This window comes from Aristolochia californica, unplaced genomic scaffold, assembly GCF_029961685.1.
Source record: "Aristolochia californica isolate CCGP_79_NKW_82.1479 unplaced genomic scaffold, dmAriCali1.0.hap1 SCAF_13, whole genome shotgun sequence".
NCBI lineage: Eukaryota > Viridiplantae > Streptophyta > Magnoliopsida > Piperales > Aristolochiaceae > Aristolochia > Aristolochia californica.
In genome coordinates this window covers 923571-942371 of record NW_027181804.1, presented here as the reverse complement: position 1 = coordinate 942371, position 18801 = coordinate 923571, and the positions used below count along the sequence as shown (strand labels likewise).

General features: G+C 38.2%; 3 protein-coding genes and 1 pseudogene across 3 annotated transcripts; 1 reads left to right on the top strand and 3 right to left on the bottom strand.

Moving 5' to 3' along the window:
- The first annotated feature begins 1754 nt into the window (after nucleotides 1-1754).
- On the top strand, nucleotides 1755-5292 carry LOC137947839 (protein SINE1-like). The gene is made up of 3 exons (XM_068793641.1): nucleotides 1755-1969; nucleotides 2733-4056; nucleotides 4576-5292. Exons 2-3 carry the CDS (start codon nucleotides 2740-2742, stop codon nucleotides 5050-5052), a joined length of 1794 nt encoding a protein of 597 aa, XP_068649742.1. The 5' UTR covers nucleotides 1755-1969; nucleotides 2733-2739; the 3' UTR covers nucleotides 5053-5292.
- LOC137948412 (protein NDH-DEPENDENT CYCLIC ELECTRON FLOW 5-like) lies at nucleotides 5239-6219 on the bottom strand (annotated as a pseudogene).
- A 725-nt stretch (nucleotides 6220-6944) lies between these two features.
- LOC137947841 (photosynthetic NDH subunit of subcomplex B 2, chloroplastic) lies at nucleotides 6945-8606 on the bottom strand. The gene is made up of 3 exons (XM_068793643.1): nucleotides 7952-8606; nucleotides 7309-7770; nucleotides 6945-7188 (listed from the first exon to the last, which is right to left on the bottom strand). The coding sequence occupies exons 1-3, from the start codon at nucleotides 8372-8374 to the stop codon at nucleotides 6994-6996; spliced, it is 1080 nt and encodes a 359-aa protein (XP_068649744.1). The 5' UTR covers nucleotides 8375-8606; the 3' UTR covers nucleotides 6945-6993.
- A 168-nt stretch (nucleotides 8607-8774) lies between these two features.
- LOC137947840 (T-complex protein 1 subunit theta-like) lies at nucleotides 8775-17783 on the bottom strand. Its single transcript, XM_068793642.1, has 13 exons — nucleotides 17404-17783; nucleotides 16952-17214; nucleotides 16720-16866; nucleotides 16447-16608; nucleotides 12769-12846; nucleotides 11733-11866; nucleotides 11431-11503; nucleotides 11283-11360; nucleotides 11073-11195; nucleotides 10334-10428; nucleotides 9669-9878; nucleotides 9103-9160; nucleotides 8775-9016 (listed from the first exon to the last, which is right to left on the bottom strand). Exons 1-13 carry the CDS (start codon nucleotides 17549-17551, stop codon nucleotides 8951-8953), a joined length of 1635 nt encoding a protein of 544 aa, XP_068649743.1. The 5' UTR covers nucleotides 17552-17783; the 3' UTR covers nucleotides 8775-8950.
- Between the last annotated feature and the right edge of the window lie 1018 nt (nucleotides 17784-18801).

Here is an 18801-nt window from a genome sequence, read left to right as displayed (position 1 = left end):
TCTCTCTTGAAATTAAAATTGAATTTTCCAGACGGTTCGAAATCCTGTGGTTTTATAACTGTAACTGTATAAATAAAGTATTCTACAAGAAAAATCTAGACAGGTGCAGTTTGACTAGTTCTGCACTTGCTTGCCTCTAAAATTACATCAAATAACAAGCCTGACTCAACTTGCTGCTAGGATTAGAACAAGATAAGCAACTTCTGTTACTTATTAACTATTTATACAAATAGATCAAACCTCTGCTCAATGAACAATGATCCTTCCTCCCTTTCTGCTCTCTCTTTACTGGAATACAGACTGGTGCTATCCTCCAGTCATGTTCTGCTGTGCTATTTCAAGAAGATAACTGAGGAATCCATGGAAGTCGGCCACAGTTTCAGAAGCACCGTTTACCACCCATCTGTCATTGGTAGTCCGAGAAGGTTCTCTTCTCTGAAAATTAGTTCTGCACTTGTTGGCTCTGAAGCTATCTCCTACAACTCATCGTGACTCTCTTTCTTCCAAGATAAGAACAGCAGTTAGCTGCTTCTTTTTCTTCGCAGCCTATATCTACAGAGAGGGAGAGGAAGTGAATCAGAGAAAGAAAAAAAAAACCAGTAAAGAAAAATCGAAATCATGGCTCCCGGGCGACTCCTCTGCTCTTCCCTTATCCCTACTCTGCTCATCCTGGGCATGGCCATTGGAGCACTTTCTTACGGAGAAGAGCAAGTGAATCGGTACCGAATTCTCATAGCCAATGATCTGGGTCCCGGCAACACAATCCGTCTCATCTGCATGAAGAACAAGGACACGGGGTTCTTCTGGAGTGAACGGACATGGCACCCAGTTCTGGACACAGATCTGGTTTTCAAATCGGAGGCCGTGGTGGAGACCCAAGAGGATGACGGATTCGACCCAGCGACTGTGATTGTTCTGATGTGCAAAGTGATGATTTATGAGAGAAACAGAGACGATACGTACTGCCAATGGCAAGCTTACACCATTGTTGATGATTATGATAAATGCTTCGGGAAAGGGTGCAGGTGGCTGGTGAGACCAGATGGGTTTTATTATAAGAGCTTACACGTTGATCGGCCGAGGACGCCGTTCAGGAAGGTTCACAAGATGTGTCCACAGATTCTGTGATTCTCTTTTTTTTTCAATTTCTTCTTTCTATCTTCTTCTTCTTCCTCCTCTCGCTATTAAAATAGCCGGATCCATTTTATCGGGCCTTGTACCGCTTTGCCTCCGATATCCGACTCGTAGCCATGAGATCGTGTTGGGCCCACATACGGAATCTTTTGGAATCCCCAATTTTCGAACCCGCCCCCCCGCGCTAGTCGCAGTTTGTTTTCTAACGCGAAAACGTCAAAGACCGAAGAGAAGCACGCAAAAGAGCGGGAAATTAACTCTTTATGCACGCGGAAGGGTTTTCACCCGTCTATCGCGCATTGATTATGTCAAATGGACAATATTACCCTTCTCTCGAGAATAACTGGACAACATTACCCTTATCATTTGATGTCTTAGATTTTGAGGATATCTATGCCATATATAATATACATTAATTATAACGTTTATAACATTATAGTAATTTAATTTGGGTAATTTTAGGAAAAAAGAGAGAAAATGGGAAGGGGGGTAATTTGGTAAATTTGATAATGAAGGGTAATATTATTCATGACCTACAATGGGAAAGGATAGCGGGGTCATTCTTTGGGACAACATTTAAATTTCGAGTGAATGAGTAGCTGCGGAAAAGAAGAAAAAAAAAACCTAAAACCTTTTTGTCACCTCTCTTGCTCGAAATCATTGCATCGGGAGTAGCCGTGATTCCGATTCTCTGGTTGCGATATCGATAAGAAAATTGAAGCAGTACCTACGATGTCGAATTGAGTATTTGCGGTTTTCTTCTGGTGAAATCGAAATAGAGATTGCGGTTTGAGTAAAGGCGGTGAGGTTTGAGCAGCTTGGGTTTAAGCATCAGGTCAGTTTGACGTCTTGGTTACTTTTTTTGAATTGTGGAAGCTAGGTCGGTTACGGGAGGAGAGGCTTGCTTCTGAATGTTGTTAGGAAACTTTTTGTTCTCTGTTTTCTTCATGGAATTTGTTAAGTTATGTCTGGTAAGGAATAAAGAGATGCCAAAAGAATCTGGTATTACTAACTCAAGATTTCGTCTGCAAGTTTTATAGGAGATTCAACTTGTTTATTGAAGTATTCTCTCTTTACTTTTTTCTCTTTTTTCTTTGAGTAGGATAGCATAAAAGTCCTTTTTGGCATACTATTATCTATCGTGTTTACTTAGTTTAATATGTAGGAAATATAAAAAATTTAAGCCACTCAGCTGAGATAGGCTATGAAAAAAATAAAAATAAAAAGGAGTCCAAAGATACTAATCTATATGGATGGTCTCTGGAATTCTTCTTCTTGAAGGAGGATCACATCCTGTAAGACTCAAAAGACAAAAGAAATTCTAATGGTTTATTGTAAAGGAAAAAAACATTTATGAGTATCAACTCAAATGACATATGTTGAGGTCATTCCCATTCTTTTTTCTTTTTCTCTTTCAGAAAATCTCACTAGAGTCTATCCGGAACAGCTACATATCAATTCTTTTGAACCTTTTCTGATTTTCTGTTTAAAGTGCTCTTTTTCATTGTCATCTCTTAATTTAGATGTAAAAAATATGTGCCCATCTAATCATAAAAATTAATATTTTTCTCTCCTTTTCTTATTTATTTTTGGATCAGATTATAAATGGGGGGAAGAAGTCTCAGCCCAATACTACGTCAGCAGCTGGAAAATCTCGATAAAGATGCTGAAAGTAGAAAATCTGCCATGAAAGTGTTGAAATCATTTGTTGAAGATTTAGATTCAAAAGCTATTCCTCTGTTTCTTGCACAAGTCTCTCAAACCAAGGAACCCAATTTTTCCTCCCGAGAGTACACTATATCTTTGTATGAAGTCCTTGCCAGGTTTCATGGTCGAAAAATTGTTCCACAAATTGACAATATTATGTCACCCATAGTGAAAACACTGATGTCAAGTGCTGGCTCTTTCCCACTCCAGCAAGCTTGCTCAAAAGTGATTCCTGCAATTGCAAGATATAGTATTGAACCTTCAACTCCTGAACTAGAAAAGCCTAAGATAATTTATTCTCTCTGTAAGCCTCTCTCAGACATCTTGATGGGTACCCCTGATTGTGCTGCTTCAGGGTCTGCTTTGTGTCTAAAAGCCCTTGTAGAATGTGAAAACTGGAGGTTTGCATCAAATGAAGTTGTTAATGAAGTCTGCCTTAAAGTTGCTGGGGCATTAGAGGAAAAGATAACACAGACGAACTCCCACATGGGTTTGGCCATGACTTTAGCCAACCGTAATAGCCTAGTGATTGAGGCTTATGCAAGGTCAATTATTCGATCAGGGATACAAATGTTAACTGGTGGTGCAACTGAGAATAACTTGCACAAGAGACTTACATCTATCCAGATGATAAAATGCTTGCTAAAGTGTGTTGACTCAAGAAGTATTTTCTCAGAGCTGGAAACAATTATTGATGTGATGGAAAAATGTCACTCAGATTCAATGGAATGTGTTAGAGGTGCAGCTTCTGAGGCCTTGCAGGCAGCCAAGGATATATATCTTGAGAAGGTTTCAACTCCTGTCACTTCAAATTTTGTTAGGAGGAGAGATTCTAATCGGAGGAAATCTGGTATGATTGGAGACAGTAGAAGTATAAGCTGTGGCAGATCCCCTGGCTTTGAATCACCAGAATCTCAAACCATTCATTCTAATTCTTTTGTTGATTCACCATTGTCTGTTGGGCAAGCATCATGTAACTTCGAATGTAGTGAACCTGCAAGGCGGAGGTTGTGGAGCAATGAAAATGTTGGGGTTGATGTATCATTGAAGGATGGTTTATTCTCTGAAGTTGGAAGCTGCTCTGGTTCATACTTCAAGAGTTTTGAGGATGGTGAAGACAGGGACTGGGAAAGGGATAACTCAAGGGTCTTCTCAGGATTTAACCACACAAATACTACAAATGTGAATGAGAATAGCGCAACACTCAGTCCACAGGTAAATTAGTTCTATCTTATTACTCTTTGCTTTTTCTCTTCTCTTTTTGTTTCGATAAGTGTCACTTTTTCTTTTTTCTTTGGCAGTTTATATGTGAAGTTTTTTTCATTTTTAAGACGATCAGTTTTGGATTTTGGTGTTTGAAGTATATGCTGGAATGTGTTAGCTTGGGCATTACGGACACACTTTTAGCTGTAGAATTCTTTGAATGATGGATTAGGGTCAATTCCATAGAGTTAAGAGATCCAATGGGGATAAAGTGCATTCAAGGTATTTATCAGTTGGATCATTTTGCCATCTGATAAATTTTATCCAGTAAAAACAGAGTTAATGATTTTTTGAACTGGCAGAATCCCATCATCTAAAGTCATTTTGGTGTGTTTGGTTATGTATGCATTGATCATGGCTAAGCAAGGCTTTTTAGCTGAATGCCTACTAGGTTATGTTCCATCAACTTTTTTAGATGCACCCTTGTACTCTACTGACACTTTTCTGTTGATTATGTTTGGGTGTTTCCAGAGAATTTTGCAGCATGAAATCGATAATATTAGGTTGTACACTACTCCCAGGAAGCTTATCCACTCTCTTCAAGATCTTGATGAGCCCAGCTCTGCATCGTCTGAAAAGCAATCTAGGAAGTTCAGAAGCCCAAATTCAAGGGTTGGATGGAACTTGACAAGAGAAAGAAACAAAAGGCCTTCACATAATCTGGAAGCCAACAAGACTGAAGGCAAAATGAGCTCAGAGGAAGAGAGCTCTGGATCTGTTCTGTCTACAAGTAATTGCACCCCAGGAGCCAATAATTGTGAAGTGCCCTCTGAAATGGGTCAGAAGGAGAGGAGTGAAATCCAAACTGCTGTGAGATCAACAAGGAGAAGCTTGAAGAAGACTGCACTTACTCTGGTTATGGGGCTCTCAGTTATTCTTCCTGCTGTTGTCTTGTCAGCAATGTGGCCAGACAATGGTGAAGAAGCCTTTAATCTGGTTCCTACATAAACACATAGTGCAGATGCCATTTTTGTAGCTGTTTGGTTTGTGAATTTAACTCTTTCCTATTATGTAATTTGAGCTTTTGAAAAAAAAAAAAACACTGCTATCTTTGAAGAGTATTATGTGTTAGTGACGATATCTCTGATTCTGCTTGTTCCTCAAAGTGTAAAGCAGTATAATCTTTCTTCGTTTAGTATATAATTTAGAGGTTTGGATTATGAAAATGTTGAGCAGCCCTCCAAACAGCTCGAGGGCCCAACACTACTGGTGTTAGTAAAGCTGATGGGCAGAGACATATGTAGGCATACTTTCCATACCACTCATAGTTGGACCCTTGGCTGAAAATGTATAATTCATCTAACCCATTTCTTCCTACTGTAACTGAATTTCTTCTTCCCTGATCCAGAAGAGAATGCAATCAGTGAGAAATGAGAAAAAAAAAAGAAACAAAAAAGATAAAGATGAACTAATATCTGGTGTTCTACCCTCTGTCAATAACTGTGAATTGTCTTGGTGCAGTTGTGTATATCCTACTCATTTTTATTCAGTCAAATGGACATAATTATCATCTTCTTCCTCCTCTACATCTGCATTAGTGTCTTCATTTTCTTTTGTATAGTTGTCAAATCTGCCTTTTGTGCTACCCCATCTCTGGATCCTTGTAACCCAATAGAATAGGTTGCATCAGGGGTGCTTACTGTCAGATGGCTCACAAAAGAACCCATCAATCGAAGAGAAGAGGAACTCCAGTTGGTGATCACCAGCGCTGAGCTTAGTAGGTTTTCTTGGAGAGTGACAATGTTTCTCACTTCAACCTTGTCTTGTGCATCTGTGCACATCAGTTCCACCTACACCAGGGATTACTAAAAAATGTGATCAAGTTTGATTCTTAAATTGTATTTAAAGTAGTCGACAGTCTTGGTTTGTTCTGCAACTATGAATAAAAAACTCTCCAGGAAATGGGCTACTGGCTCCATGTCTGCTGAATTCTCTCTCCAAGTACTCCACATTGATAGGTGAGGATGAAGTTGAAGCTGAGGCAACTACTGAGAGGCTTTTCTTGTGGTACTCATAGGGAGACATAGAGAAGCTTTCGAGGTTCTTGGAGGGGTTTGTACTAGCTTGGAAGCCAGTGAAACTGGGAGAGAAAAGAAAGAGGTTGGCCATGGCCATGGAACCTTGGTCTTTCCTGTTTGCAGGATTTGGAAGCACTCTAGGGTACTGGCATACTGGAAATCTTACTTGCCTTCAGTTTTAGAGGTGGGAAGAGGAAAGTATGAGAGAGTTCCTTTTGCTTTTTCCCTTTCTGTATCTACTGATATTCTTCAATTCTGCTCTCAGCCGGCTGAACCTTATCTTTGGTTTTACTAGACAAAAGGTCTTTCTGTACTCCAGGAGAGTACCCAAATAGCTGCTCTACCATCAAGAATGGACTCAGATTGCAGATAAGGTGCGACCCATCTGTTTTTCAATTATATACAAGTACAACTATGTATCTTATACGTCTCTTGACTGCCATCATCTTCCTGTTAAATAATTTTTTTTTGTTGATTTCCTGATTATTATGAAGATGGATTATACTCTGTAATTTAGTGCTGGGTTTACTTTTTGGGAGAGAATTTAGTTTTTTATCAGAAAATTAATGTAGCATCCAGAGAGAGGGAGGGAGAGAGTTGTGAACAATGAAAAAAACCCAATTGGGAAGGCAGGTTTTCTGTCTCCAAATTTAACCGCCTCAACAACAGTGTAATAAGAAAGACAAGAATTTTAAGGCAGATCAGCATTGCTCTCTTGTTGTTTTAATCCAATTATATTGATTGGGAACACCTCAATTGGCATTAAATCTAAAAAATGTATAAGCCTGGAATTGGGATTGTAAAACTCATTTGCTTCCATGACAAGATTAAGAATTAATATAAACTTCTATCTTTCAAATAAATGCTGTAATTACAAATTGTCATGCTCAATAACCTGAGCCCCTCTCCATATTTCCCCAGGGTTCAACTCCACTGGCACCAGCATGGAAGCAGGACCAGTGCAGATGAAGTAGTCTTTCCCATACTTCTCTGAGAGTGCTCCTGGAGTGGATAAGTAAATATCATCATACCCCATCCTTATGACCCCAAATCCAAGACCCCGTCCCTGCAAAACCAGATATGCCCAGTTAGAGAACAAATAGTGGTTAAATAATTAGAGGCTTGCGATTTAACTTTAAAAGAAACGTGTAGAACAATGCAAAGACTGAATAAAATTTGATGTTACCTGATCAATGAGTTCATATTTAGAAGGTGGGGTTCTGTAAATTCTCTTCAATCTTTCTGCTGGAGGTGCAGTATAGACTCTGCTGAACTTGTTTCTCATCATGGTGTACATATTGTCTTCTACAGTCCAAGCATCTAATTTACTTTTGGAGTCATCTCCACTGCCATACAAAATGGAGTCTAGAAAAGAAAGAGAATCTGGTTTCATAGCTTCAGATGGAGACATGATACTGAAGTTAGAAGACAGTGGTGGGTGGTTGCAGTAAGAACAGCCCTTCAGACCTCCTACGGCACTTCCATTTCTGCTCTTGAACTTCAAGTGGCTCAAGATAGCACTAGTCAATTTGACGGCCTTGGGGCCATTGTTCTTCACCGTGACTGCTGTTGCCATGCTGACAGGAAAGAGGGAGACCACGTATGTTATTTCTAGTGTGCGGTTTCCATTGGTGCAGCTCAATTCAACCTGCAATGGAGGCAAAGATTAAGAAAATGAAAACTGTTCTCCTGCGGAACGAATTACAAGCTACAATCTCGAGCTTCAAGAAATTAAAGAAAGAAAAAGGAAAAGAACAGCAAAACTATTTGAGAACAAGGACTGAAGCACCAGAAGAAGTTTTATGTTCTTGAAAAGGAATTATTACTACCTGGAGAGCATCAATGGAATCCGAATCAACATCCTTGACGACCCATTCGGAAGTGCAGCAGGGAGAACCTGATGAACCCTCCATGGACACATCATTGAGCACCAACGCAATCCCCCCTTTAACAAGCGACGGCTCTGAAGCACTGGATTGAGTATAAAGGACCTCCTCAAAGCCATCGTCTCTCCAGTAGACCTTGGGCTTGTAGGAGGTGACAAGGCCGTCAGAGAGTCGAACGGACAGGGAGCTACCGTTTCGAACAGTCAGCTCCACCACGGAAAGGTTGTCAGAGGATTGCGTGAACTTAATCCCCTTCCTGCCGAATTTTTCGTCGAAAGTCTGAGAAGGGGATAGGGTAGTTGCAGGAGACGAAGAGGCCTTGACGGGACAGGATTTGAGAGTTGAGAACGAGAGGAGAGAAGCCATGGAAGCTGCTCTCTTCCTCTTCCACACATTAGCAAGCTATTGAAGCTCATCTCTTTACTCTTTTTCGCTTTTCCCACATCGGTAGGAGTTGTCATTTGTGTCATTTTCTTGGGTTGAACCTGCATGCCACTGGTTCAGCGGATTGCGATGCAGCGACCTTGTCCTCCGGTTCTGCGAGACTCATAAGAGTTACATGGACAAAAAAATAAAATTATACAGGACAAATTAAGGTCTAAATAGCATTAATAACCATGGGGCTTTTTTAACTAATCAGGTAAATATCCCAAAAAAAAGGCGTAAATAATTACAAACCGACATGCTACTTCCTCCTAGATTAAATCTTAATGGCATGAATTAACGTCAATCAGGTTAACAGTCCTGGTTGCTGTTCAAAAACCAATTCAGCAGAAAAGGGGAGCCAGTTGACGATTAAAAATTACATTTCACAGGGCTACAGTCATCAGCACACATATATAGAGGAAACAAAATTTTTTGATGAAGTTTGAAAACTCAAAAAAAAGAAGAAAAAAAAAAATCACGGGCCAGAACCATGGAGCTCAACGTAGTACACCCAGCTCAATCTTCATCCATCCCAGCCGGCGGCTCTCTCCTTGGACCTCCTGCCTGTTTTGCCATTATAATCTGCAGGACGAAAGATGTTCAATGTAAATAGATTACCAGGAAAACAATCAAGCGTATGGTTGCACAGAGAGAGAGAGAGAAGTCACCTGGTCTACCCGAAGAACTGTACAAGCAGCATCGGCAGCATACTTTAAAGCAAAGTGCCTGAAAATAATCCAATGTGGCGAGAAAGTTCATTAGCATTTCCTTTTATTTCATCCATCTAAAAAAAACCAATTTAGTTTGAAGCATCATAGTAAAACAGTAAGTAATATCTGAACAGATAACAAAATACAAAGTAAAAACAGAATAAAGCCATTCAGGCTAATTAGATGACTGAGGCACATCCCAGCATTTCTAAAATCAATTTAGTCCAATTTTAGCTGATTATCACTCTACCAGAACCATATGGTAGGATTGTCATCAAATTCAAGAATAAGGCCCTCATACACAAGATATGCAGATGGTCTATACAGTGGGCTTAACATATTCATGTGCTCTCTTCAGTTACATGAAGAGAAGTGGCCCTTTGGGAAAGTTGTTGGTTTCGAAAGAATCATGACGCATTGATCATGAAAATTTGACATATGTTGTTCATTCAACAGTATCAAACAAGTGACAAACTTGATATTATCATGCAGATTACCAAATTAAAAGTTGAATAGAGGCTTACTTGGCAACAGAAAGGTCCCAAACGTTCATGGTGGCCACATCATTGCAGATACCTTCGTCCAAATTAATACCCACTCTACTATTCCCTGCAGCATGCTCAGCATATAGTGAAGAAATGATCTCCATGGCATTTAGCCCTGCATTCTCAGCAAGGGTTTTGGGCACCATTTCAAAGCTTTCAGCAAATTTTGAAATAGCATATTGATCCAATCTGCGTACAACCAGTGGTCAATTAAGTTCTCAAAAGTATAATCACTGCACCAAGTAGGTAAACCTCAGAAACACTATTAGCATTATTTCTTGACAATCATAAGCTGTTTAAAAAACTAAGTAGAGAATACAAGAAGTACTATGTATGGTTCAGAATAAATGAATTAAGGGTTTTAACATCATCTCAGACTTCAGCATCATTTCAAAAAAAAAAAAAAAAAACATCATCTCAGACTTAATAATACTACAAGCACTTCAACATCCAGACAACCAAGTAGAGTATCAAACACTCCAAACATAACCACAGAAATGTTGCTTCAAGGTCTATTTTACCTTCTTAAATTGTTTTAATGACAAAAAGAACTATGTGATCTAAAGCATCAAGAACAAAACAGTGCAACAAACAAGAAGCATTAATATGTGGAAAAGGAGGGAAAATAAGAAAGAAGAATGTACCCAGTTTCTTTAAATGAGAACTCCTTTAATCGTTTCGCCAACTCAATTTCCGTCGCAGCAGCACCAGGAATGATGCGACTATCCCTGCACATTGCCTAAGAAACTGAACTATATCAGTATGAGATGTAAATTAATAATTCACTAAATCAGACAAAGAGAATCAACAGATGCAGGGCAGCTTGCAGACATGTCTTTACAATGCTTGATCAAATTATAGCTTTGCCCACTGACATGTGAAACTGGAACTAATGACAGTTCTGTTGACTGCACTAGAATAACTACAATATAGACAATACACAACTGAAATTCCAATCTACACCCTACAGAGAGGTGATCCTAAGCAAAACAATTGAAATGCTCAGACGTGATAACTCGAGTCCAAAAATCCCAACTGTGCAGTTAACTTTTGATCTTAAAATTGCATTGAAGAAAAGTTTGATATCATACATGAGCTCTGGTGCAACAAAACAATTAAATAAACAGAAAAATGAAACATAGAACACAACTAGGTAAAAACTGAGAAAGAAAACGAATGCGTTTTTTAAATGAAAAAACCTAATCAAAACAATTGGTTAGATGTAAAGGATCAGATTGGCAATTCATAGACCCTTACAAAAGACAAACCATGTCTTCCTTCAAAGGTGAAGCTCTTCAATTAGGAAGATCAAGGCTCCATAAAATGTATGACATATACAGATAGTTCTGTGTCCAAAGGTAACATGACAGAAAGGAAACATACCTTGTAAGAATTCACACCATCATCAACTGCTCTCTCAAGGTCATCTAGTATGCTATCAGTACTTCCTCGGAGAACAATTGTAGAGACAGAGTTTCCACCTTCTTCATTTTTCACAATAGTGACCTGACACATTAGAGAGTAAATTGGTATTAGCTACTCAGTGCATCTATCACTAAATATACTTATCAATTAGGACAGATAGAGATCCACCCGAACACCCCCAATCTCCTCCACTGAAACAGAGTCAGCATATCCAAGTTCGTCTGGGTTAGGTTGGCTAAGCTTCAGCTGGGCACGCAAAAAATATAAGTAAGTAGTCAATGAACTAAGCAAAAGAAAAAGAAAGTTAGAAACTTACAAGAGCAATGGAACCAGTTGTACGGCAAAATCTCCTCAATTCAAACTTTGAGCTTATTTTCAAGACCATGATCCTGAGAACAAAATATACTTTAACAACAAACTAGAGATCATAAAGAGGGAAGTGAGAAAAAGAAGGAAAAAAAATGAAAGAGTTTTGCAGGGAGGCTTCTCGATAGATGTCATTTTAAGCCCTTAAAAAAATTAAATAGTAATAAAAAGACACAGGTTGGGCTTCATGTAGATTGCAGACACTACAGAATTTACAAAAGAAAGAAAAGTGAAGAAAGTTAATTTCATTACTTGTAACGCTCACAGAAATGTAAAGCCATCTCTCCAACTGCTCCTCCACTGACAATAACTTTAGCCCCTGAATCAGCAACAGCTTTAATAAGCTCCTCAACTTTAGCTTCCTCTGTCTTAGCATAGTTCTCTAGCTGCAAATAGCGATGTAACAAAATATCTCAGTCCTTTTCTTCATGTGAGCTGAGTTAATATAGAGATTTCCTTTTGAAACCTCAATTTTCCCACATTGGAACTAAAAACAAAGATCTAAAACCAGGCATTATAGTCATTTGAACCAATAAATGCATATTAATATTTTGAAGCAGTAAAATGCCAAAAAAGACTCTCAGAAAACATGACAAGCCATTCTGTTTATTTCTGGGATACAAGCTACAGCACATACACCTTGGTAAGACAAAAATTGAGTTGTCAGGATATAAGTCCAGCATGTTGTCTACTTCTTCATTTAAACTTATCCGTTTGACTGTGCATTACATAGTATATAATTTTAGTTTCTGAAAGTAATATCAAGCAGAACTTGAATTTTATCCAGAAGCTCTTGTACAAAAGGAGATATGAATTAGTACAGTCACTAACCTACAAAATCTTTTGTCATTTGACCCATCACAACACTCTTCTTAATGTGAAATATTCTGTTTTAGTCATTGCAACAAATAGGTTAACAGTTAATAGCAGCTGTGAATATTTACCAATAAGTACTTTAACAGTAATTCTATCCGGTAAGACTCAACAAATAATCTAATAGCTCAATATATCACACTGTTTACCAAATACATTAAGAGTTAATCAAATGGGAGGTTTGAATGGTGTCCAATATATGCGCAAACAAACCCCTTAAATACATTTGGCTACAAGAAACCTATCATTTTCATCTTACTTATGAGAAGTATTAAGCATGATCCATGTTAGATAGGACCAATTAGAAGCAACAGTCAATAGGAATTCCTACGTAAAATTTTCTTAATCATGTTCAAACACTGGATTTGCAGCAACAGGATTATAGATTTAAAACCTCTTCATTCGGTATACAAACCTGCTCAGCACTTTGAATTAGAACTGTCCCCTTTGTTTCTGTTGCAGATGTATCTACACCAGTTGCAAAAACAGCAATCTACAGAAATGAAAAATAAAGATGGATCTGTCAGTAATGCAGACAAATTAGTAAAAAAATTGTTTACAAGTACTAAAGGAGTCAAATATGATGCAACCTTACAAAGACTAATGACACATCAGTTGAGAGTTGATGATCACATCATCAGCATACTTCATTATCTAAATAGCTTATCACATTTAATCTATCAAACTGATGTGATAATCGGGTTCATACATGTCAAGCCAGATTTCATCTTCAGAAATTCTGAAAAGTGAGTCTTCATTTTGTTTCTTATTCAAGGACCAGTTTAATTCTATCACAGAGAAAAGATATGAGAGTATTTCAAAGGAATCAAATACAAAAAGAAAATTAAAAATCAAAGGTAGATTGAAGGAGAACATGACTGGAAATAGAGATCAATAATAACTAAATTTGACCCGTTAAACTCCCTCGCAACCTAACTAATCCACTTGAAAATAAGATGCAGCCAGAAGCTAAGCCTGAAATCAAGAAGGGAACTACTACTGTAACTCATTTACATAAGTCCACGAGACCTAACATTTTGAATAAATTTTATGATTTATGATGGAAAGATGAATGGCCATAGTGTGAAGTCAATTGGAGTGGTGATGATGGATTTGGTAAGGGATTACTACCAAACTTCAATATGAGAATTCCTCAAACACTAGTTGGCCAAATGGTTAACTTGATTGCACCCCATAGGCATTTGTTTAACTGCTCACCACCGATAACTCTAACTCACTTCAACCTCTCATCTAACTGTTTAACAGCTCATCCTCTTATAAGACACCCAATCACTAACAGAGACTCACAGGCTCTTATTAGGCATCCATTATTAACTCCAACTACTCTCGTCCAGCACATACATTCTATCCCCTAGACAAGAACCTTGTCACTGAGGTTTGAAAATTGTTCTATCATCATTCCACAACCCAACTCTTGGTCAATCATAAACTTTGCTTCTGATACTGATGCACAATGTTTCTTGCCACAAGTCCACCATGAATAGAGAGAGAGAGAGAGAGAGAGAAAGAGATGATACACACAATGTTTCATCCCACAGATCCTCTATCTCAAGCCATTAAGTTTTCCAAAAAATCAGTCGCCAAGAGTTTGGCTTATGTTTCTTGCCACAAGTCCGCCATGAATAGAGAGAGAGAGAGAGATGACACACACAATCTTTGATATCTGACATGGAAGTGATCCATTTTTTAAGTAAAACTAAAGACTGCAGAATCAATTTGTGATTCCACTTGTAAGAAGGTTCTTGCTGTAAGATGTAAAGACATCATCTATGTATCTTATATCCCAAATCCAGGATTCTTCTGTAAGATGTAAAGACATCATCTATGTATCTAATATCACCAAAATCAATATGATTAAGTTTACCATAAACAACCTTCCTAGCATGGAGGGTCTTGCTGTTAGTGGTTAAGGGCCTATATGAAATAGAGAAGGCCAAGAATGAGATGGTTGTTTGTAGGTGGTGATAAAGACTTTGGGAATGCTAAACTAAAAACAGAGTTAGCCAAGGACAAGACAGAATTGGGAAGGATCTAGAGGTGGCATCGAGCTGAGCCGAGCCCGAACCTGCCTATGTTTGAGCCGAACTTTATTTAAATATTTCGAACTCGAGCTCGAGCCGCGCCTAGGCTCGAACCTAAAATTGTTATCGAGCTCAAGCCTAATAATTTTAACTGAGTTCGAGCCGAGCTCAAGCTTCAACATTCATTTAAAACTTGTCAAAAAATAAAGTCTCGAGTTCGTGCTCCAACATACATTTAAAACTTTTCAAAAAATTCATGTCAAATAAATTATATATAAAATTATGCATACATTTTACATACAATTGGGAATTACCTCTACTTAAAATTGGGCATAAGGGTGGCATCGAATCCAGCTGAGTCCGAACCTTGTTCAAGCCGAGCTTGATTTAAATATTTTGAACTTGAGTTTGGCCGACCCTAGCCTCGAACCTAAAATTATAATCGAACTTGAGCCTAATAATTTTAACCGAGTTCGAGCTCGAGCTCTAGCTGAGTTTGAGCTTAACCTACATTTAATAATCTATATAAAATATATGCCAAATAAATTATATATAAAATTATGCATACATTTTAAAAAAAGAATGATTGGGGAGGTTCGGGATTGAATTTCAATAATGGATTAGAACGCACCAATATTAATCTTTTTAACTCCAAATGTTGTCTAGCTTATTTTGTAATTTTTGAATCTAGCCATAAATTTACTATGGCCTCCTTAGTGCCCCTAGTTGAAAATTTATATTCTAGAAAAAACTAGAAATGTTTTTCCTATGAAACATATTTCCAAAAAACCTTTAAATAAAATCTTATTACTATTAGTGACTTATTAGAAAATTACAAGAAATATTTTAAAATTTTCTTAGGAAAGTTAAATGGACCTCTTATTGCCTCTTCTAGGGAAATAAATAAAAATTAATAATCAATCTAATATATTACTATATTTAACAATAATTTTTTAATCAAATACAAAATTGTTATGAAAATTGCCTCATGCTAAAAGTATTACAGTATCAACTGTCAAATATTTATTCAAAAAATTTCTATACGATTTTCTAGCCCATCTTGGCAGGAAAATCTTAATTAGAAAATTATATGATTTTTTAATAAGAATTTTCAATTAGAAAAATGTTTACAAAAAACATGAGACACAAATAGTCCCTAGAAACTTATTTCTACTAAAATGCATTTTCAATTTCTTCAAGAGCTATGAGGAAGGAGAGTTTAAGAAAAAGTTTATTTTTTTTCACTTTATGATCTTGCACGAGCGAAAGTCGCACTTGCAAAATCCCCTTAACTTATGTATCTCTGCTGGTTCTGGTTTTCCGCCGAGACGAGGAACGATGCCGAGGGAAAAGCTTCTAGCGCACCGGCAAGGAAATTTTGTTGGGGATAACGGCTGAACAGAGGCGGTTGCAACAAAAGCGACGGCGACAGAAACAAAGGCAAAGGCAGACGAGGGGGAAGAAATTGAGCGGTGGCCACAGAATCGGCTGTGACGAAAAGGCAGAAGGCGGCCACAACAACGGACAGGAGGGGCTTGGCGGTGACAAGGGGAGGAAGAATTTTTTCCCCCTCAATCTTGCTCCCGCGCTCCGGTCCTGACTCCCCCAAATCCCCCGAATCCCGCGCCGCTCTTTAAATTAACGAGCCGGCTCGCAAGCTTTCGAACCGAACCTTGATTCGGTCGAGTTCGGCTCGTTAATTTAAACGAGCCGATCCCGGATCTCAAACTCGGCGCGAGATCCAGGTATACCGAATCGAACAGAGCCGGAATCGAGCAGAGCTCGAGCCGACTCGGTTCGAAGCCACCCCTAGAAGGATCCATCCCGCTGACCCACAATAGTTGTGATAAAGAAAGGAAAAATAAGAAGAAGATAGAGTGCATAAACTTAATTTGTTCTATGGATCTCGAAATTAGGAAGCTAGTAGACCATAACTTCATACAATTGAGAGAGAATCAACCTCAAGTTCTTATATGAGTTCTTCAGTGTGTCAATATATGTATATGAGTTCTTCTGTGCCAAAAGATATTAGAGCTTTTCTGGATACATACCTTTGCCTTTTCTGCTTGCTTGATACTTCCCAAAGCATCACTTTTCAATACCATGCCACGAACAATTGAGCTATTGTGAAGACCTCCTCCAAGAAGCTTTGCCACGCGAACATTATCTACATTAAAATTTGAGGGGTTCTTGGGGCACACTTGGATACATGCCTGAAAATAAGAATTCAATTAGTTATCCCTCATAAGAAAAAATAATACCTACACAAACAAAAGATAATTAATATCTTCTTCAATAAATAAAAATGAATCCTTTCCACCCACATCAGCAATAAGAGGGCATAAAATGTCTTCTTGACCAAACTGCTTGCTTGCAACAGCAGCTTTCATCCGAGAAACAACCTCGTCCTTGTTACGCACGTCCATGGTTTCTGAACCCTTTTCGACCAACTCACCCAAAATTTCAATTGCCTAAGGCAGTTAATAATCAGACAAAATTAGAAAATATGCACAATGAGCAGATAAATAAAATAGTAATCTTGCCGATCAAAAAAACCTTATCGATTCCTTTCGTGTAGCCGCTAATGATTTCACTGGGATGCAGCCCCATTCTGATCAGCTCCTCAGCATTTTGAAGAAGCTCCCCAGCAAATGAAATGGTCAAATTAGCACCATCTCCAATTTCCTCCTGCTGAGCTTTACCAGCTAAAACCAAAATCTTGGCAGCCGGATGCTGAACCTCGAGTTCATTCACAATAGTCGCAGCATCATTTGTAACAAATAGCTTGTCCAAATGATTAATAACCATCTTATTCATCCCTAACATTTTAAACATATTTCACCCACATCAACCCGTGACACAAAAACAACAATTACGGCAACAGATCAAATGAAACTTGAAATACATCATCCATCAGTGAAAAATCACACAAAGAAACGCAACAATATCAAATACAAAACCAGTCTCTTTCTCCTGCTCATTACAAAGCGGGCATCGAGTAAACTTACCATTAGGACCAAGCGAAGTACGAGTGATCGTAGACAGCTGCTTGCAGGCATCGATGTTCTTCAGAACCGCTTCATCAAGACCAGAGAGATGCCTGTGACCTTCTTTAAGCAAAGCCTGGACGCCATAGGGTTGCATTTGGAAGCCCATCCTCGCTAAAAATAATCAACACAAAAACACCAATACAAATCGATCTCGCGAGTTGAAATGATCAAATGCAAAGATCCGAGCTCTATGAATGCAGTTCAGCCCCAAACTCCTCTACGAAGAATCCGAAGTGAAAGCGGAATTTTTTTTTCCAAGGGAGATGATAGAGAAAAGAGTAGAAAGACAGTGACGGAGGGAAATGGGAACTCCAGAGCGCGAGTCGATTTTATAAATGAGAGAGAAATGAGGTGTTTTACGCCTTACATTAAACAAGGGTTTCTTTATAGTAGCGGTCTGGTCGGGATTCACCATTCACTAAGAAATGGACCGGACCGGATCCATAACATTTGGAGGTATAAAATAAAGATTCTTTATAAAAATAAAAATAAAACAAAAAAAGGTGTAATAATTTTTGGATGAATTTTTGTTAATAGGAACCTTTGAAAAAAACTTGCAAATGAAAAAAAAATCATTTTGTATATTTTTATGTAGCATTTGTGTTTTTTGGGGGAAAGTATAAAGCTTTTCACCCCCAAATCCTTGCTTCTTTGAAGGAGAAAAACACTCGATAAAATAGCTAAGAAGACAAATACAAGAAAACTGATCAAATAGATATTGTTTAATGACAAAAAAAATCATTAAAATTTTAATAAAAAATTTTCTCATCATTTTGTTTTTTTTTTTCCTATAATAGCACAAACAATCCCCTAATACAATTTATCAATTATACCAGGTTTTAACAAGGTAAGTGGAGCTAGTGTTCATCAAATATCTCGCTATGATACTTCACTCTCAATCTTTGAAAAGGTGGAAACAAAAGGAAGACAATTTTCCACTCTTCCAAAACATGTTGTTAACAAGCAAAATCAGACGGATATCCTGAGATGTGATCACAAACTCCAAAGAAGGTTGCACCCCAGGAGGATATTCATTATCTTCAGCATTCTGTCCATACAAAATTTAAACAATTCACTCTTAAGTCACAGCAACAAGAGTACTCTAAGAAAATTGTGTGTGCTGAGTTCGAAGACCGATGGAAACGTCAAATATCAAGGCTCAACAGAGACAAGAGGATAGGGGAAAATCGCCGGCGACGGAGGAGGATGGGCCTTGGAGCACGGTGAAGGGAAGGTCTGCAATTCGCAAAAGAAGCAGTAGAAGAGGAGAAGCATCGTGGGTACACAGCGACATAGAAATCTCGATGGAGCTAACGCAGGGTCAGGCAGTTCGTATAACGATAAGGAATGGGCAAA